This window comes from Falco naumanni, chromosome 1 (assembly GCF_017639655.2).
Source record: "Falco naumanni isolate bFalNau1 chromosome 1, bFalNau1.pat, whole genome shotgun sequence".
Classification (NCBI taxonomy): domain Eukaryota; kingdom Metazoa; phylum Chordata; class Aves; order Falconiformes; family Falconidae; genus Falco; species Falco naumanni.
Window position 1 is genome coordinate 95,471,615 of NC_054054.1, and position 19,171 is coordinate 95,490,785.

The window sequence follows — 19,171 nt, forward strand, 5'->3', positions numbered from 1 at the left end:
AATACTCCTGTGAAAACACTTTTCAAAACTGTATTTTATTGATATCCAACATTACAACAACCCAAACACCTCCCCACACCACATGAAAAGCTACAGCCACTCTAACCACCATTGTAATTATTCAAGACATATTGCCCCTCTCAAACCCAATCAGAAAGTATTTGTGCAAAAGCTTCCAGTGCAAGTAAACCTGTAATAAGCTTCTGTAAAATCTAAAGGGCTTGAGTCAGAGCCCAGACCCTTGGATCATCGTGCTGTGTTAAGGCAATGTATTTTTTGAGGCTTTTTCTTCCCCACTCCACTCCCTTTCTCCTGCTGTCCGGTAGGACCTGTGGGATTGCTGGAACAGCAGAGTTGCACTGCTGTGGACCCAGCAGCACACACTGGGCTTTCCTCCACCCCTGCCAGTAATTTCTGGTGCTCTGTCACTCATAAGTCATCATTAGCCTTCCTACACGAGGCTGAATTCAGCTGCCGCTGTGTTGCAGAGCCCACAGAGCTTCACTCACATCCCTGCGGCAGCTCTAACTTCCCCCTGGCCCCAGTCAGGCTGGGAGGAACCGAGCCCAGCCCCACACCACATCTCACTGAGCCACCGGCCCCATCCCCACCCCAGGGCAATTCAACTGCGCCAGTAACTCACCGACAGAAAAAAAGACTTGCTGCAACACAAACCCCTATGGCTCAAGTACTGTTAGTAGAGGACAACATTTCTACCACAACCTGATTTTTTAGTTTCAGTACCCTGTATCTGTCACCAGTCACAATCCCGCCGTGCTCATCAGTAGCTTCTTTTCCAGCCCCTTCTGTAGCTGTGCGTTACTGACACTGCACACCGAATGCTGTCATCCTTCACCAGCGTCCACATGATCCACATCTCCGTTGGGTTTAGTCTGTGCACAACCATCAGCTCTTTGTACAAGCAGGGATCGAAAGGATTGAAAGGTCTCTGGATCCCGAAAGTCTTAAAGCCAGCGTGGTTCTTTGGGGTCACTGCCATCTTTGCCAGACACATTCCCACAAAGACATCATCTATCGGGAAGAGCTCCGTGTCCTCAGCGGTGCTCTGGAGGCGGCACACCGTCTCTCTTGACATCACGTAGCCCCCTCCACCCGCGTAGAGAGGATAGAAGGGGGCTCTGTACATGGGCTCTGGAATAAAGTATTTGACCTTGGTGTTCCTGATGGGCCGGGCGTTGGGGATCACATCCCCAACAAAGAGATCCCGTTCGGGATCCAGTTCTTGGAGGAATTCAACAATGTTGTAAGTGTTGACAAAGACATCGTCATCACCCTTCAGCACAAACCGGGCGTGCGGGCAATCCTCCACGAACCAGCGGAGGAAATGCAGCTCCTTGAGGGTCAAGTTGAAGAAGTTGTCCACAAAATCCCATTGCAAGATGTCATCGAACTCCCGGCTCTCGTAAGCCAGCAGCTGCTGGAGGGGCTGCACCTGGGGTTTGGCCTCCGAGCGCCCCAGGAGGAAGAGGAGCCTGACGCTCCTGCCGCCGACGGAGCCCCCCTTCCCCCACGTGTTCCTGATGGCCACCCGCCGGTCCACGTTGATGGGGGATGACTTGATGGCCAGCAAGAGGAACATCTCCCGGCTACACCGGGAAGGCTTCAGCAGGACCGAGAAGTTCCGGCAGTGCTTGTAGGTTAAGAAGAGCCGGTGAAGCTCCGGGAGGGCGAGCGAGGCGTTGGCGAGAGTCAGGTTGGGCGAACACCGGCTGGGTTCGGCGCTGCCCATCGCCGCCGCCCGGGCTCGGCCCCCGGCCCCCGCCGCCCCCCGCGGCGCTGCCGGCTTCGCCTCCTGCTTCATGTAGAGCAGCGCGGCCAGCAGCGCGGCCCAGCCGGTGCAGAGGGCCAGGCCCCTGAGGCGCCGGTACATGGCGGCACCAGGACACCGACCGTGGCCGCCGCAGCCCCGCGACCCGCCCCGGCATCCGCCGCCACCCACCGGCCCCGGCCCGCGGCTCCCCCCGCCGGCCCCGGGCGCTGCGGCCGCTCCGCAGCCCCTGCGCCCCGCGGTGCCACCGGCGCACACCCCAGCCCCGGCCGGCACAGCCGCCGCTTGGACTTACCGGGAGGCGCTGCCGCCCCCGCGCCGCCGCTAAGCACTGCCCCGCCCCGCCCCGCCCCGCCCCGCCCCTCCCCGCCGCTGCCGGGGCTCGCCCCGCGCACCCGCCCCGCGCCCCGGCACCGGGCACGGGCACTGGGCATACACACAGCGCACCGGCACCGTGCTGCACCGCACCGGCACCGGGCATCCGCACCGGGTCCCGCGCCGCCGGGCTCTGCACCCTGCACGTTGCACAGCCAAGCCTGCACCACGCACAGGAGCACCCCACCTTGCACACCCCGGGCTGCAACACTGCACAGCCCACTTTGCACATCCCACCCTGCACGCTGCACACCCCATGTTGCACGCTGCAACATTGCTCACCCCACACTGCACATCTGACGTTGCACACTGCAACACTGCACACCCGACCCTGCACACTGCACGCTACATTGCACAGCCCACCCTGCAGATCCCACCTTGCACACCCCACATTGCACACTGCAACACTGCACACCCCATGTTGCACACTGCAACATTGCACAGCCCACCCTACACACCCCATGTTGCACACTGCAACATTGCTCACCCCGCATTGCACACTGCAACATTGCACAGCCCACCCTGCAGACACCACCTCGCACACTGCAACACTGCACACCCCACATTGCACACTACAACATTGCACAGCCCACTCTGCAGTCTCCACACTGCACACCTTGCATGCTGCACACCTCACATTGCACACTGCAACACTGCACAGCCTACACTGCGGTCTCCACACTGTACACACAGGACACCCCACCCTGCACGCTGCACACCCCACATTACATACTGCAACATTGCTCACCCCACATTGCACATCCAATGTTGCACACCCCATGTTGCACACTGCAACGCGGCACAGCTTACCCTGCGTGCCCCACCTTGCACACTGCAACACTGCACAGCCCACCCTGCAGACCCCCCCTTGCACACTGCAACATTGCTTACCCCACACTGCACACCCCACCCTCCACACCCCACGTTGCACACTACAACATTGCACAGCCCACCCTGCACGCTGAGCACCAGCTCCTGCAGAAGCTCAGCAGCACCCCAGGACGGTCACAGGTGTGGCATCTCCCTGCTCTGTAGGTTCAGCTAAACCAGGATACACACAGCATCCCAATGGGTTTATTCCCCATCCCAGTGGGCTTTATTCCCCACCCCAATGGGTTTATTCCCCCATCCCAGTGGGCTTTACTTCCCCATCCCATGGGTTTTATTTCCCACGCTCTCTTTTGCTACAGCCACATCACCGGCTGTTTCCCACGGCCGCGCTCTCCGGGCTCTGCAGACGGGCTGCTAGGGGCCACCGAAGCAGCTGCACCTGGAACGGGACCGTCAGTGGCACGGGCGGCAGCCCCCGGCCCCCCTCCGGCTCTGCAGCGGTTTTGGTTTTCCTTTTTCCTGTGGAAAGAAGTAAACCCGTCACCATCCTGGCAGAGGGAAGCACCAGCGCGCCAGGGGTGACACGGTGTCACCACTGACCCGTGGGTCTTGGGGGAAAATCTATTTGAATATGACTTTGGGTCAGGAGCCCAAAGAGCATCGTAGGGCCGGCAGCTGGTCTGGGCGCAGCCTTCCTTTCTGAATTCCCCAGTAATTCTTCTGAAAACAGACAGATTGTAGAAATAAATTGTTTCGAAGCTCCTGGAAAATGAAGCGGGGGGTAAAACAAGACCGATGTGAGGCTACTTCCGAAGACATCCTTCAATGTCCGGGCAAACCGCTTGAGACAAAGCTTGCTGCCTTTCTCCTTTGAGCTGTCTGGAAAGGATCCCAGATCCTCTGAGAGGCCGGATTATTTGTGTGCATTTGGCCACCGAGAGATGCAAATTGGCCTCAGCTCCCAGATGTGAGTGCCGGTTCCTCCGCAGCCCCGCTGGATGCATGGCTGCAGTGGTGCGAGGGCTGGGAGCCATCCCCCTGCTGCTCCATGGTCACTGCCACCGCCCCCAGGGGGCGCATGGTGGGACACGGTGGGACATGGTACCACATGGTGGGACATGGATGGTACCCTATGGTACCACATGGTGGGACATGGATGGTACCCTATGGTACCACATGGTGGGACATGATATTATATGGTACCACATGGTGGGACATGGTACCGTATGGTATCACATGGTGGGACATGGTGGGACATGGTACCCTATGGTACCACATGGTGGGACATGGTGGGACATGGTACCCTGTGGTACCACGGGGTACCACATGGTGGGACATGGTACCCAGGTGACGAGCAAGTGCCAAACGGCCCCGGTGCCATTTGGTGACTCATGGAACAACTGGGGGCTTGCACAGCCCACCTGCCCCCCCTAGTCATGTGGGCCACCGTGGCTGCTATCGGGGTGTGATATGAGTCAGAGCCATGCATCACCGCAGAGCACACAGCCATGGGCCACCGCTGCCTGCACCAAACCAGGGGGGGCAGTTAGTTTTTCAGCACTTCTTGCACCCAGTGGCCTCGTGGTGCAGCCAGCCAGCCTCCACCTGCGCAGGCATAAGGGGACACGCGTCCTGATGGCTCCGGGTTTCCAGCTTTCTGTGCATCCCCCCAGTGCCCGTGGCCATGCAGCCCCCCGCAGCAGGGCTTGGTTCTGCAGAGGGGACCTGCGGCGTGCGCGCTGACCGCAGGCACTGGGGTGCAAAGGAAGTAGAAAAACACCCCGGCTGAGCTTCAGTTGTTCAGTGGCAGCTCCCCGCATCAGCAGCAGGCTGAGCGTGTGTTGCAGATGAAGGTTTGCTTGTGGGAAGCAATAATCCAAGGAGGTTTCTGTCCTGGGAAGGCTGGCAGGCTTCCTCCAGCACAGCCGAGGACTGCAGGGCACTGAGAGCCTCCCTAAAGATGGGGGGACCTCGCCGTGGGTGAGGGGACACGGAAAAGCAGCCAGGAAGTCTTGGGGAAGGAGGTTAATCCCACTCTTAGCAACTAAATCTGATGCCAGAGCAGGGACACAAGGCTCCTTTGGTTCCTCTGAGTGGTGCTGGGGGGGGGGGGGGCTGGCCCACTCCATGCTCTCCTTGACCCCTCAGCAGCTTTTCAGCATCACCCTGCCACCCCTTCCCTCCCCCACTTCCTCCTGCTCTTGCATTGCTCCTCCGATGTGCTGGCACTGCTGTTTTTGTAGTCAAAACAAGATTGCTGGAAAAAAACCCTGCAAGTGGCAGGGTGAGCTTTTTGCCTCCAGCAGATGAGGCAACGCTGCTGGCTGAGCAGGCTGTGGGCTGGGGAGGGGCTGGGGGCACCCATCAGGGCTTGGGATGGTCCCTTCATGGGTGCCAGCAGGCTGGGGTCTGCTCCCAGCCTTGCCACGGGCTGGCTGGGGTACCTGGGGCTCTCCGTGCATCTCATCGCTAAATCTGAAAGAATGTAGAACAAGAATTCCCTCTACAAAGGGCGTTGCGATGTGAGGAAATGGATGAGGACCTACCATGCATCCCAGACAGCGCTGCCCCGGCTGCCTGCGCCAGCCCACACCACCGGCCATGCTTGGCAGCTGACACAGCGGGCAGCACATCTCTCACCCCAAAATCTGCTTCTCCCCCCGGCATGCAGAGCCGGTAGGTGCAGCAGACCCTTGATGCTTGCTCAGACACTGATTCACCAAGGTGTCAGGGCGTGCGCCTGAGCTTACAGCCCCCGCAGTCAATGGATGCATTCACAGCCCAAAGCTCAGGATGTGAGTAAGCGCCCTGAGCAGCAGCGCTGGGAGGGTGGCAGGGACCTGTGGCCACCTCCAGCCTGGCACGGCCACCAGCCACCGTTTGCTTTCCCACACGCCGCCCAGCCAGCTCCAGCCTCCCTCACCTCGGGCAGACGTTGCGGTTTTCTGGCTGGCCTGACTTTCTCTCTCAGCTTTTGGTTTTTGGCTCTTGTCTGCGCCTTTTTTCTCATCCTGTGAAGAAAGATGTTGCCAGAGTCAGGCTGTGTTGAAATTCACTGCCCGCATTCAGTCTTGTGACAGTCGTCACCCTCTGGGTTCTGCCACCGGGATTTCAAGGGCGGAGGAAAGAGTGGGGGGAAGCAGAAGCACAGCAGAGGGGCTGCTTGGAGAAAAGAATTTGGGAAAATAAAAGGGTCGGTACAGCTGGTGCGTGTTGCCATGCCAAGAGAGACCAAGTACGAGTGGTTGCTTTCATATTCTCAAATGGAAAAATAAACTCATCTATTTTCCTAGGCCCATAAAAAGTAACAGTACTTATTACTAATATCAACATTAAGTAACGATACCTGCAGCGATGGATGGCGCTTAGGCAGGGCTACTTCAGCCCCCTTTCATGGAGAGGGGAGCTGGGGGATGGATGGGTGGGAGGGATGGATGGGTGAGAGGGATGCCCAGGCCAGTGAGGGCAGAGCAGGCTGCAGGGCAGGGTAGCTGGACCTCCATCCCTGGCAGCCCTGCTTCAGTGCCCTGCCCCCGGCCACGCTCCTTACCTTCTCCTCTAGACCTGGGGTCTGCAGCGGCTGCTCGGTGGTCAGGATCCCAAAGTCACACACAGTTGCCACCAGGTCCTCGGTGGCCAGCAAGGCTTCCAGGGTCACCCTTGTGGTGCCCAGGGTCCTTCGGATGGGAGGGTCGCTGCGGAGTTCATGTGGCTTCCCCTGCTTCTTCTTTTTCTGCTTGTCCCTGGGTGAAGGACCCTGCAGGGCACCAGTGTAGGGACAAGCCTCAGCAGTAGGTGGAGGTCCCTTTATCAGACAGCAAGCAACCCCCAGCCAGCCCCTTGCCCGCCACTGCATCCACACCGAGATGTGTGTGAGGCAGCTGCTGCCTTCCTCCCATAGCAAGGGGGGACTTTGGTGAGAGCTCTGGGATGGAGGCGAGATTCTCCAACATGCCAGACTGAACCACGAGAAGGGCTCGTGTTCCCTCGTCATTATTTTTGCAACTCAGATGTTATTCGGACATCATTCTCTTCCAGCACCCTACCTTGGCACTGTCCTTCTGCAGCCCCCGTCCTGCCTTTTTATTTGTGACTGCATTTCCTTCTGGATCAGCATTGACAGGCCATGACAGCACCTGCTGGGGAAGAGGAGCTGGTGCTGCAGGGGGCTGGGATGCCAGAGGACCCTGGCCCAGGGTCACCGCCATCCCAGGCTGCCTCCCAGAAGGAGCACAGCACCACTGCTGGGCTTCCCAGCAGCTCTTTCCCCTCTCACCCAGCTCTGCCACATGCTCACCTGCTCTTCCACAACCGAGACAGTCGTTCCAGCCTCCAGGTAGGACTTCAGCCCCACCAAGTCCTTGGCAGTGTGCTCCTTCCTGTAGCTGCAGTCGATGGTGTCCGCCCAGGGCTTTCCAGGGGTGGCAAACACCTTTGCTGTGCAGAGACAGAGAACAGCTGTGGGGAGAGCCCCCTCCTTCCCAAGGACAGAAGGACCCTTGGGATGTGACCGGTGCCAATTTGTTATCCACCAGTCCCAGTAACAGCCCAGCTGCAGCTGGTGCTGCGAGGGATGGCCTAATGCCACCACATGCCAGAGCCACAGACCTGCCCTGAGCAGTGGGGCAGGAGATTTATTTTATATATATATATATATATATATATACACACACACACACACACACACACTCTCTCTATATATATATAAAATTAATTACCAGAGTGGGCCTTGGGCTCTCCTGTGGCTGCAGGCTCCCACTGCCTCCCTGTTTCTCCTGTGCCCCAAGCAGAAGCAGAGCTGTCTACATGTCGGGTGGCCACCACGGGACTCTGATGGATTTTTGTTACCTGGAATAGAGAGGGATCTCGGCAGGGCATGGCTGGTTGTGTTTGCATCAGGACCAGGGGGCAGAGCCACCTCTGGAATCCCATTCCCCAGCCCAGCCTCACCATAGAACCACAGAGTCATTTAGGTTGGAAAAGACTGTTAAGATGATCAAGTCCAAACGTTAACGCAGGACTGCCAAGCCCACCACTAAACCACATCCCTTGAGCGCCGCATCCATGTGTTTTTTGAACACCCCCAGGGATGGTGACTCTACCATCTCCCTGGGCAGCCAGTTCTGATGCTTGACAAACTTTTCAGTGAAGAAATTTTTCCTAATCCCCAACCTAAACCTCCCCTGGAGCAACTTGAGGCTGTTTCTTCTTGTCCTGTCACTTGTGGCTTGGAAAAAGAGACCGACCCCCCTGCCTGCAGCCTCTTTCAGGGGCAGCGGGAGAGAGCGATCAGCCCCCCTGAGCCTTCCTTCTCCAGGGTGAAGCCCCCAGTGCCCCCCACCGCTCCTCACCAAACTGGTGCTTGAGAATCGTGGGAAGAGGCACAGCGCCTGGGCAGGGGTCTGCCGCAGTCAGCGGGAGGGGGGCTGTGGGTGCTCCCCCGTGCAGAGCGGTGCTGGGCTCCCCCAGAGGTGACGTGAGCTGCAGGGGTTTGTCCTGCCAGATGTGGCCACATGTGCATTCTGTCCCCAGTACTCCTGCTGCCCGTGCCAGGTCCATTACAAATGGCCTCGCCCCACAGCCTGGAGGTGAAGTCCCCCTTGCTGTGACCACCCGCCGCCTGTTGCTTTCAGGAGCTGAATTAAGCACAAACCTCAGTGTTGCCACCGTCCTCGAGCTCCTCTCCCTCCGCAAACTCGTACATTACACAGTAGCTGTAGGTGATCAGCGGAGCCTCAGAGCCCACCTCCCGCCGCTGGAGAGCTCTGGGATCGGGGACTCCCTTGATTTCCCCGACACTCACAACCACTCGTGCTTCACACCTGATCAGCTCTGAAAGAAGCAAATCTTGCTGTGAAGCTGCAGCATGGTCCTTCCAGAGCAAGGAAGGTACAGAGCAAGTGGCAGTCTCCAGGATGCTGTCCCCCCCCACCTGGCATCCCTCCCTGCCACCCTCCGCTGACGCTGTGACAAGCCACTGCCACATGGGGTCACTCCAAAGCCACGCAAACATCTCCTGGCTTGGTGACTTTGGCTCTCTGGTTAACGTTTTCGACTCCAAAGAGCACATCCAGGGCATAAACTCAGTCGGTAGGGGCCATCAAGAGAGGATTCCCACCCCCGCGTGTCCCCAGCCCCCTGCTCTCGTCCCAGCCGGGGATGTGCCACCCAGCGGAGGTGGCATCACTTCAAGCAGATGGTGCAACACCCATGTCAGCATCTTCTCCAGTGGAGAAGTTCCTCTTTCAGCAGCTCAAGGGGCAGACACGCGGTCTGAAACTAGACAGCATCTCACAAGCAAAGATGGGAGCAGGCCATGACACCGATGCACAGCTAGGACTAGACTGTTCTTGCAGGTTTTGGACCTAAAACTAAAACAACCTCAGTAACTACACTGCTGCAGGTCCTCTGCCTGCTCCCCACTTGTACTAGCGGGGTAAAAAGGGACAGAAAGATCTCCATTTGAGGAGAGGCAAGAAGGAAGTCAATACCGGAGCCAGGGTTTGCCCTGAGGACTCCTGGGTTAACCACGATGAAACCACCTCGCAGATCACTGGGTTTGAAGGCTCACCTGGCTGCCTCGCCAGACCGTGGAACCGGCGCCTCTCTTCAGGCTCTACATGGGTGTCATCAAGGATGGAAAGCTTGGGCAGGCTGTCCACGAGGAAGCCTCTGTAGGTGGGAATGAGAGCCAGTGGGTTCCCTTGGAGCACCAGGATGCGGAGCTTCTGCAGACTGGACAGTTGGGAGACCAGCCCCAGCAGGTCTGTGAAGTTGTTAAAGCTCAGGTCAAGGGAGACAAGATTTGGCCTGAGGAGAGAACCCAGAGAAGAAGGTGAGGCAAACGATATCTCTGCGGAGAGAGAGCTACTGCCCTGGTCCAGAAAAAGACACAAAAATCATGTTTCCCAAGCACAAACCGGAGAATCCAATAGTACAACCCCAAGAGGCCAATTCCAAATTCCTGAGCCATGTGGCCCATTCCCAGTCTGCCCCACAGCTCAAACCCATGTTTCTTTAGCATCCATTACCCACTCCACTCCCATCACTTGGTGACACAGCCTAGGCTTTACATCCCTCCCAAGGCAGACTCCCAGCAGGGGCTTTGGGAAGGGCATGGGGAAAGGAAGCTGCCCAGGGATGTGGGAAATGTGGTGGGCAGGGTGTCAAGGCGTTTTCCCAGGTGATCTTCCCCTTCCACACCTTGGCCACGGACCAAGACAACCTCCGAGCATGAGACAGAAAACAACAGAGACAGACTGCTTTGTGTGGGCAGTGGGCACAGCAAAGGAACAACCCCGCTGCAGAGCTGGGATTTCCTGACATGGGCCACCCTGATAGCTTGAGGTCACCTGTACACACCTGCCCACCTCCCTTCCAGGAGCCCACGTTCAGCCTGGGGCATTACCAGAAGGTCGCAGTGAGGTACTTGTCCGGCGAAGGGCCACGCAGCCTGTTGTATCCCAGTCCCAAGTGCTGGAGCTCTGGAGGAGGCTGAGCGCACAGGTCCTGCAGATCAGCCACAGCATTGCAGCAGAGCTCCAGGACCTGCCAGGGATAGAGGGAACAACAAACAGCAAGGAGCTGTTCCCTCAAGCTGTTGGGCTTGCATAGTGTTCCCAGACAGGACCTCCTGCCCCATCCTGCCATCCCAAGGCATCGCTTGCTCACCTTCAGTGTCCGGGGCAGGTTGGCCGAGGTTATCCTGCTGATGTGGTTGGCACTGAGGATGAGCTCTTCCAGCTGCTGTAACCGCAACAGACCCTCGTCAACCTCCTCCACCTGCAAAGGGCTGGGTTTGGCCAACACGTCCCTGAGCCACCTTGTGGCCAGGGTGACATGGACATGTAGCCTTGAGCCACGTGACTTATGTGTAACATGGATTAGTGCAACACGCTTGGGGGTAGCTCTGCCCCAGCTGCAGACTGGGCACCTGGGAAGACCCTGGGATGGGGAAGGTGTCCTTGTCCCAGGATGTTTTCCCCCTCCAGAAGGAAGACATGGTTTTCTGGCCTGCAGGTGGGTAGCGTTACGGGCTGCACTTACTCCCTTGCCGACGATCTGCAGGGATCTGAGGATCTGCAAGACCTTGGAGCCGCGGATGAGCTCAGGCGCCAGCACAGCTGTTTCCCGCAGGTGCTGGTCCTGGGGGCTGCAGCCCGGTGGTGGGGCCCAGGGGCTGTGTGGGTCCCTCAGCAGCTCCACCAGCGCCTCGGGGCTCTCCTCGCCCAGCGGCAGGGCCTCATCCTGCCCAGCCACCCTCATCCCCAGCCCCGGCTGGCCGCTGCGGGGATGCCCGCGCGCAGGGCGGCAGGACTTGTTCTGCAGAGAGGGAGAGAGGAGAGGCAGTGACAGACATCAGCCCCCGCCATGTCCCATGGCTGTGCCCCCAGCCTCCTTACCCAGCTGCCAAGGCCGCAGGGGAAGTCCTGCAGAGCCAGGTGCCGCAAGTGCTGCCGAAAAGCAGCCGAGAGGCTGCAGCGGCCAGGCGCTGCCATCAGCCCCAGCCTGGCAGGGAATTCCCTGCCTTGGTGGCACGTGGCCTGTTGCTAGGAGATGGCAGGACACAGACACCCTGGGGACCAGGACACAGACACCCTGGGGACCAGGAACCAAGCTTGGCAAGCAGGGCTGCAGAGCGAGCCTGGCACGGCACCAGGATCTCCAGGCTGGGAATAAACCCCTGGATCTCTAGACCTTGCCCTGCGTTCCAGGGGCTGTTCCCCACCAGGGAAGGAGCAAGTGGCCTCATGCAGCATTTGCAGGGTGCAGCGTCAGCCCTGTCCCCTGGCCGAGGACCTGGGGCATGGCATTTGCCATTTCTCTTATCTACATCCTGAGTGTCACTCAGGTTTCGTGGAGGAAGCAGGTTCTCAGTCAGCTGTAAAAGCACCGCTGTTCACTTGCCTGGAGGGCCATCGGAAAACAAAGTTCACCGCCAAAAACACCGTCTCCTACACTTGGAAAAAGCCGGGGAGCCCCAGGTACAAAAGCCACAGCTCAGGTCAGGCTCAGGTCTCCACGCTCTGAGGTTTATTTGCCTTTCCTGGTGACAGGTTTGAGGCAATGGCTACAAATTCCTGCCAAGCAGCCTGTGTCAGCAAAACTTCACCAAATGACTTGCAGATGCTCTGTGGCGGCTGGCAGTTACGTGGCGGAAAGCCGAACTTCCACTCAGGTTGGGTTTTACAGGACAGATGCCGATTTGCTCCCTTATCAGCCCAGCAGCTTATCACAGCCGGGTACAGATAGAGAAGGATGTGCAGAGCATGCAGGCGCTGAGAGATAGCGGCATGCCACCGAGTGGAATAACCAGGCAAATCACTATCCTCAGCTCAGTAGAAAATGAAATCAAATCTTCTCAAAATCTTTGAAAAAAAGCACTACCAGTGGCTGAATTGTGTTTCGTGGAAAAGCCAACCTGTAAGAACGCTGCTTCTCTTATTTGTATCAGTTGTAAGTGGGCCCTGCAGCCGTCAGCGCTGCACAGAGATGTTCCCTGCTCTCCGAGAAAGACTGGCTGCGATTCCTTGCCTGTTCTCCCTGGCTGTATCCATCTAGAGCAGCTGGAAGGGGGCTGGCAGTGCCCGGTGCTCAATGGTCTCTCATAGGTGCAAGCTCACGCACCTCCACACAGCTCGCAACGCACGGTGGAGCACTGACCAGACACACCTCACTGCTTTTTTGGTGCTTCCAAACAAGCAACCCTCCAAGATCACCCTTCTGCCAGAAAGGGACCATCACTACCCGTCAACGGCTTCGTAGGGATGCTCCTAAAGAACACCCTGCACAAAGAAACCTCTCTCTCTCTTTCACCTCCAAATAACAATAAAAACCTCAAATAATAAAAAAAAAAAGTGTCTGCCAGAACTGTCTTCCTCTCCAGCACTCTGCTGCCTTACACCACAGGCCTTGATAACTTGTTATTATCTTTGTATTACCTAGTGCTGGGAACATGGGTGGTGCAAGAAGAACTGCATCCCTGTGGGATGGTGGGATGGCTGCGTGCCTCTGCCTGGCTGCTCGGGGCTCCCTCCTCCACGTGCCAGAACCATGCTCCGTGCATCTCCATTGTTGAAGCTTCCAGCAAACAGCTGAGGCCTGAAGTTACAGGCTGGTGGGACCCCAGTGTGACACGGCACAGGGGAAGCATCCCTTCCCCTTTCCAGCCTTGGGAATCAGTTCAGCCCAGAGAACAGTCGCCAGGTGCTTCAGAGGAGCTCATGCGCACACCAAGCTTTTTATTTTCTGAGACAGATTATTTTGTATGGAAAGCAGGACCGATTATTTTTGACATCAAGATGTTCCTTGGAAGTTTTCTGTTGACTTGACATGCATTCATCTCTGAATCTCTAACCACCTTCCAGGCATATCTTTTATCACAGAGGTGGGAAGTACAAGTGTGTATGTGTCACTTCGCATTTCCACGAAGGCATGTTCATAGGGGCTTCCTCTGCCCTCAACGATCAGTTCAGCAGGTCCTCTTCCGAGCACAGCCTCATACTTGGAATCCTAAGAATGATTTTCCCCAGTTTTGGTGTGTATGAGAATTTCCTGCATTCAGTTACTGGAAATGGAAAACAGCCTCAGGGGAGCTGGAGAGACAGGCGATGGAAAGGGGGAGGTGGGATGTTGGACGTCCTCTTCTGGGTTACGTGAAGGGGTCACCCCTTCGGGACAGAATCTGACAGACATCCAGCAAAAGATTTCTGTGTCAGCCTGACCTGCCTTGCACACAAGCCCCTCAGTGGCTTTTTCACCTCCCGCGTTAGCCCACTGCCACGTTGGCCCTGCAGGAGAAGGTTGCTGGCTTTGGGCACCAATAATGCGCTTGTGTGCTCCAACCACATCTTAAAAACCTGGTTTATGTTCTAAATCCTACATTTTGACGAGCCCAAGGATTTAGATGGGATGGCTAAGCCCAGCATCCTGAACCCCTCATCAGATAGATTATACGGGACACCATCTGTGTCAGTTTGAAACTGCACCTAGATCACAATCAGCGAAGACGCGTTTGAACCAACTTTTGATGTAATCTTTCAAAAACTAAAAAAAACCCCGACTATCACCAGCAAAAAAACCCATGAACCCCCAAAACAACAAAACCAACATGCAGGAGCCACTGACGCAGAACTCCATGGTATTTAAATGCAGCTCGGCTGTCCACATCTACAGCACTCTAGGCACCTAGCAGCTTGAACACCAACACCCAGCAGCTTTCAGCCAAGCCAGCTGCTCCCCGCACCTGCCATGAAGCGCCGAGCAGGTGGGTACGACTTAACCTAAACCCAGGAAGTTTTGCAAAAATAATATGGAGGCTTGAAACTAATCGTATTCTGGTTGTTGGTTGTTTTTTTTTTTTTTTTTCTTCCTCCTCTTCATTTGAAAGCAGAGATCAACATCTTTGTGATCTTCCTCTTCTGTTCACTGGTTCCCCTGGGCTCCTTGGCACCAACAGCTGTCTCAGAAGAAAGCAAAACTACAACAGGACAGAGGCAGAAGCATTTTACTACCAGAATAAAGCCCTTAGCATCAGTGATAGAAAGGCAAGCAACTGCCTTGTTGAAGAGCTACGTAAGTATACTATTTTGCATTTGTTGTCTCTATGTCTGTGGCGGTACCTCTTGAATTACAAGAAAACACTAGAAAGATCATCAGAAAAGAAGTATTTGGGTTAGAACCTAAAATAGTCTCTCTGCTGTATTCCATACAAGAAGGGAAGTGTTTCCACCGCATTGTTTTAGGGCAGAGCTGGAGCAATGTCTGGGACAGCCGGGGAAAGCTTGGGTGACTTTGCCTCAGTCATTTGCTAGCTGTGATCTTCCAGGCTAAAGGCGTTGTTCCTTCTTGGTCTCCTCAGTCACGTCGGGCTCGAAGCAGGCATCTTTTTGGAGGAAACTAGTTAGATCACTGGAAACGTGGAGAGAATTGCCTTGCTCTTCAGTCTGATCCTAGTACTAGGGCAGTCAGGAGCACTTCTGCTGGGAATCTTGCTCACCTATCCTTTCCTTGGAGGTGGACACTTGAACCCAAGTGTCAATGCTTCAGAGGAATGTCAACTCCCGGGAGCGTGTTCCCAAGGGTATGTTGGTAAAAATCAACATAAACATTTCCCCTGAAATCATTCTTGAAATCAAAACCATTTCTGCTGAAACAGACGAAAACACGCTCAGACCAAAGGAAACCTCTTGCATGAGTAAATTTTGCCCGTAGAACAAAGGAAAAAAACCCCAAGACTTAGAAAAGCCAAAAACAAAGCCAAGCAGGGTATTAAGACAGAAAGCACTGCACAGTCCTGGCCACAGACCGTGCACCATACCCACGCGATAAAAACAGTGTAGGTGTTAATACAGCTATTGAACAATAAAAAAACCCCAAGTCCACCCAAACTGAAAGATAGGAGTGTATGTGCTAGACATTGAAACGTGAAGTGACTACCAGGAAAGATGTAAACCGAAAGATTAATAATTTCTCTCTCCTCTTCCCCCCCTACAGAACGTGTGCAGCTCTGTAACGCCCCAGACCCTGAGCTGGATAACCGCTGACTCCCCAGCCAAAGACATGGTAAAGAACATACCCAGCTGCCCGGCTTTTGAGGCAGATTGCTGTGTTTTCCACATTTTTTACAACGCATTGCAAAACCTGAGAAGCGATATAGAATTAACATGTGGTAAGAATTTAACTCGGCTCGTCGATGCAAGTATCAACCAACTCAATGTGACGTTGACTGAAAGAGCTGCGCCTTATACGTGCAAGAACGAGAACCTTCCACAGATGGATTACAGCCAGGTCCAGGGCATGAAAACGGCAGACAAGAAGAGGTACATCTGGTGGATTTTACAGAAATTTGAAGAATTTATGAAAAATACAACAAAAATGTACTGAGCAGGAATGTAATATGTCAGGATGAAAAAATATGATACTAGAAATTTGGCTAAATGTGACCCATCAGTAGTTATGTGATCAGTGTGATACTGAACATTGATAATGTGCTTGCTATTCTACATATTATAACTATAGAATCTAGTTTAATTTAATATTTAAAGGATTAATGTCTTAAGTTATTGATTGTATTTATTATAAAACTATTTATACTGTTTTATCTGCAACAGCATATAAAAAGGATGGACTAATGTATGTCAGAATGGTTTAATTAACCAATCATAACATAAATAAGCAAACAGGAAAGCATGATTTCAGTAATTTTAACATTGTATTTTTGTCTTGCAATTGATTTTCAAAAAGTTGTCAGTAAACTGATTTGGTGTTTCTCTCTCTGCTAGTGAATTGTATTTATGAATTTATATAATACATCTATTTTTATAAATCTATTTAAGCGGGTTTATATTTTTTTATCTATTTATTCAGATTTTTAATTTTTATATTTCAATATTGAAAGAGGTGAATGATATATTTGCTACTTAGTAGGTGAATGGTTTTAGTATTCACTGTCATTATGTTTGGATAGAACCTGGAATTGAATTAAAATAAAATTCTATAAAACTAATATTGCTGGATTCTCTTTTTACTGTGTAATTCTTCGTTACAATATTTTTTTTGCACTGAAAGCCTAGCGTTATACTAAACAGAAAATTGAACTAGTTGTTCCTTATGTTAAAAAAAATTGGAAAGACCACATACCCTCCTTTCCCACCCATTTTATTCATAGACATGAAGCAGTTGTGTTTCTTCAGCTCCCACCTGGTTCCTCCTTTGGATGCACCTGTAGGTAAATTATTTTCTCATCAGCCCTGGCTTCTGAAGGCTGAATTATTGTGGCTTCTGCAACACAGCTCCAGAGCCCAGGTTAGATTTACCAGTTTTCCCAGTTCACAGCCAGCACCAGCTCTGCTGGAAAGGTGCTGGATTAGCTTGTGCACAACGAGCACACCGGAGCGTGGCTGAGCTAACAACCGCTCCTGGAGCTGGCGGCAGAGCAAAGACACTCATATGGTCCAGGAGCAATAGGATTTGCTATATACTTGGTTTTCTTTTATTTCATAGCAACACCTGATTGTCCCAAATAATAGGAAGGTTAATAATACCAAAATTATTTTAGTCTAAATTAGCATACAAAGTTCAAGCCAGTCTAAGCATTAGAATCAGTTCCAAAATGAACAATTATTTATCTATTAAAAAAATTGGTTCTGAAAATTAACATTATTTACCGATACTAAAAAAATAATTTGATGTGAAACACCCACTTAAATCACAAGTAAAGTATTACTCCTCTTTCTCCTGCCATCCCCTGTGTCCATGATGGTGGTCCATACCAGCACACAGCTGTGATGCTCAGGAATACTCAGCTTTGTGCTCTGAACATCCAGGGAACTGCAGCTGGACTGAGCCCCTGCAGCCCGGTGGCACAGCGCTCCTTCTCTGCGAGGCTGTCAAAAGCCCAAGAGGAGCTGGAGCGAGGGATTTTGGTCCTGGTTCATCTCCTCCGTCCTCCTATCGAATCCTCTCAAGGCAAAATCCCTGCCTAACTCACCCTTCGGCTGGGGGGGTTCTTCAGGACCGTGCCTTCAATGCCAAGGCAGCTGTCGTGTTCCTCCCCTCGTTGCTGGAGAACCAGCCCCACGCTGCCCAGACTTCTCCAGGAGTGATTTCTTGACATCACCCGAGTCCCTGCCAGTGCCCAAAAGCACCAGTCTAGGGGGGTCTGAGAAAAGCATTCCGGCTTCCCAAGAGGAACAGAGGGACAAAGCTCCTTGCTGGAGCCAGGGGAAGAATTCCCCCCACAAGGAACCAATTTGAGACACCACTGTGGGGATGCCACATAGCGGTGACAAGCAGAAGGCTACGGGCAGAGCCGAGACCATCACCCTGGTTTCTGCTGTTAACACAAGTGCCACACTGGCACATCGTGAATGCAAAGAACGCTTTAATAAACCACCCCTCTGACCCGTGCAAGCACCGTGAGATCAAAGGTTGGTATCTTCTCATGACATCTTCTGCATCGGAAAGGCACCTGCCAGGCCTGGCGGTCTCAGCGCAAACCCCCATGAGAAGAAGCCACACTGGTGGCTGAGGCTCACTTTCAAATTACTCCGCTTAGTTGCAGGTCTACCAATTTTTTTTTTCCAGGGTCCGACAGGTGCCATTCCAATCTCATGCCCTTCATTTTTAATAGAGAAAGAAGACTGAATGGAAAAGGATCACTGACTGGGGATGCGCGTATCCCCAAGGCAGAAGCAACATCTGCTGACCCAATCAGGTAGGGTCAGCAAACCACTACGAGCAGGATGATATTTGCATCCTGAGGGCTTAGACATCACCCTTCCAACGGTTGACACAAACCACTTAAACCCTGCTGAACCAGAGGATTACAGAAGGCCACTCGCTGTGGTTTCTTCCCACGTGCACATCTTTTCTTTCACCTTCTGAATACGTAAATAGCTAAAAGAAAGTATTTTCCCAGGAAAGGGGGGAAAAAAGAAAAAAAAAAAAAAAAAAAAGATTTCCACAGAAGCTCAAACAAGAGGTTTCATGAGTCAAATGATCTGTCCTGATTCATGTCATGGGAAGAGCAACCTGAAAAAGTTGTTCTTCCCCACAGGGGCACAGAATTCTACTGCCAGCCCTGCAGGCTCAGCCCTAAATCCGAGCTTACACAGACGGGATACACGCTTGAAGCAGGGAGGCGCAAGCTGATGCAAAACTGTGGCAAGCCACCGTTCTCCTCACACATGCTTGAAACAGAACGGTGCTTTGCCATAAGCATTGGAGATGCAGCAAGGCAGATGGGCTGGCTGATGCCAGAACATCAGACATCAAAGAGCCGAGGTCAGGAAGCGATGGCCAGCACCTCCCCGAGGAGTCAGAATGAGAATCTAAGTGCAGGGCTAGGTAAACGAGACACAGACAGCAACTGTAGATAGTCCGATGCACAGTGACACTGCTGTATCACCAAAGCACTTCTGACATCTGCATTATGCATATTTCTGCAAGCTCACGTAGCAAACAGCCACTGGTGGTGTCAGACAGAGTTTCTTTAGGTTCTGTTGGCAGCCTATGGATGTGCAGCTGCTCAGGCACCGTCCTCCCATCTATCCTGGCACAGCTGGTTCCCTGCCAACCTCAGGCACATACAGAAGCTTCTTTGAAAAGCTCTTCCCCCTTCTCTGAGAAGATAGGGTAGCTTCAGAAAAGGGAGGAGGGGCATTAAACATGTTA

The 19,171-nt window shown here is 53.7% G+C and overlaps 2 protein-coding genes across 2 annotated transcripts; both read right to left on the bottom strand.

Annotated features, from left to right (window-relative positions):
- Window positions 1-60: 60 nt before the first annotated feature.
- On the bottom strand, window positions 61-1,894 carry B3GNT4 (UDP-GlcNAc:betaGal beta-1,3-N-acetylglucosaminyltransferase 4). The gene has a single exon (XM_040609768.1). The coding sequence runs from the start codon at window positions 1,889-1,891 to the stop codon at window positions 782-784; it is 1,110 nt and encodes a 369-aa protein (XP_040465702.1). The 5' UTR covers window positions 1,892-1,894; the 3' UTR covers window positions 61-781.
- Window positions 1,895-3,231: 1,337 nt separating this feature from the next.
- Window positions 3,232-11,493, bottom strand: LRRC43 (leucine rich repeat containing 43). The gene is made up of 12 exons (XM_040582415.1): window positions 11,398-11,493; window positions 11,042-11,317; window positions 10,667-10,777; window positions 10,404-10,543; window positions 9,567-9,805; window positions 8,649-8,827; window positions 7,714-7,843; window positions 7,293-7,432; window positions 7,042-7,131; window positions 6,537-6,752; window positions 5,919-6,000; window positions 3,232-3,514 (listed from the first exon to the last, which is right to left on the bottom strand). Exons 1-12 carry the CDS (start codon window positions 11,491-11,493, stop codon window positions 3,360-3,362), a joined length of 1,854 nt encoding a protein of 617 aa, XP_040438349.1. The 3' UTR covers window positions 3,232-3,359.
- Window positions 11,494-19,171: the final 7,678 nt, after the last annotated feature.

What these genes read in the sequence shown, in the direction of transcription:
- LRRC43 (XM_040582415.1), bottom strand. Translation starts at nt 11,493, where the DNA reads ATGGCAGCGCCTGGCCGCTGCAGCCTCTCGGCTGCTTTTCGGCAGCAC. An exon ending in CCTGCGGCCTTGGCAGCTGG is followed by an intron (nt 11,318 to 11,397) that starts GTAAGGAGGCTG and finishes CCCTCTCTGCAG; the next exon opens with AACAAGTCCTGCCGCCCTGC. An exon ending in AGGACGGTGGCAACACTGAG is followed by an intron (nt 7,844 to 8,648) that starts GTTTGTGCTTAA and finishes TCTCTATTCCAG; the next exon opens with GTAACAAAAATCCATCAGAG.
- B3GNT4 (XM_040609768.1), bottom strand. Translation starts at nt 1,891, where the DNA reads ATGTACCGGCGCCTCAGGGGCCTGGCCCTCTGCACCGGCTGGGCCGCG.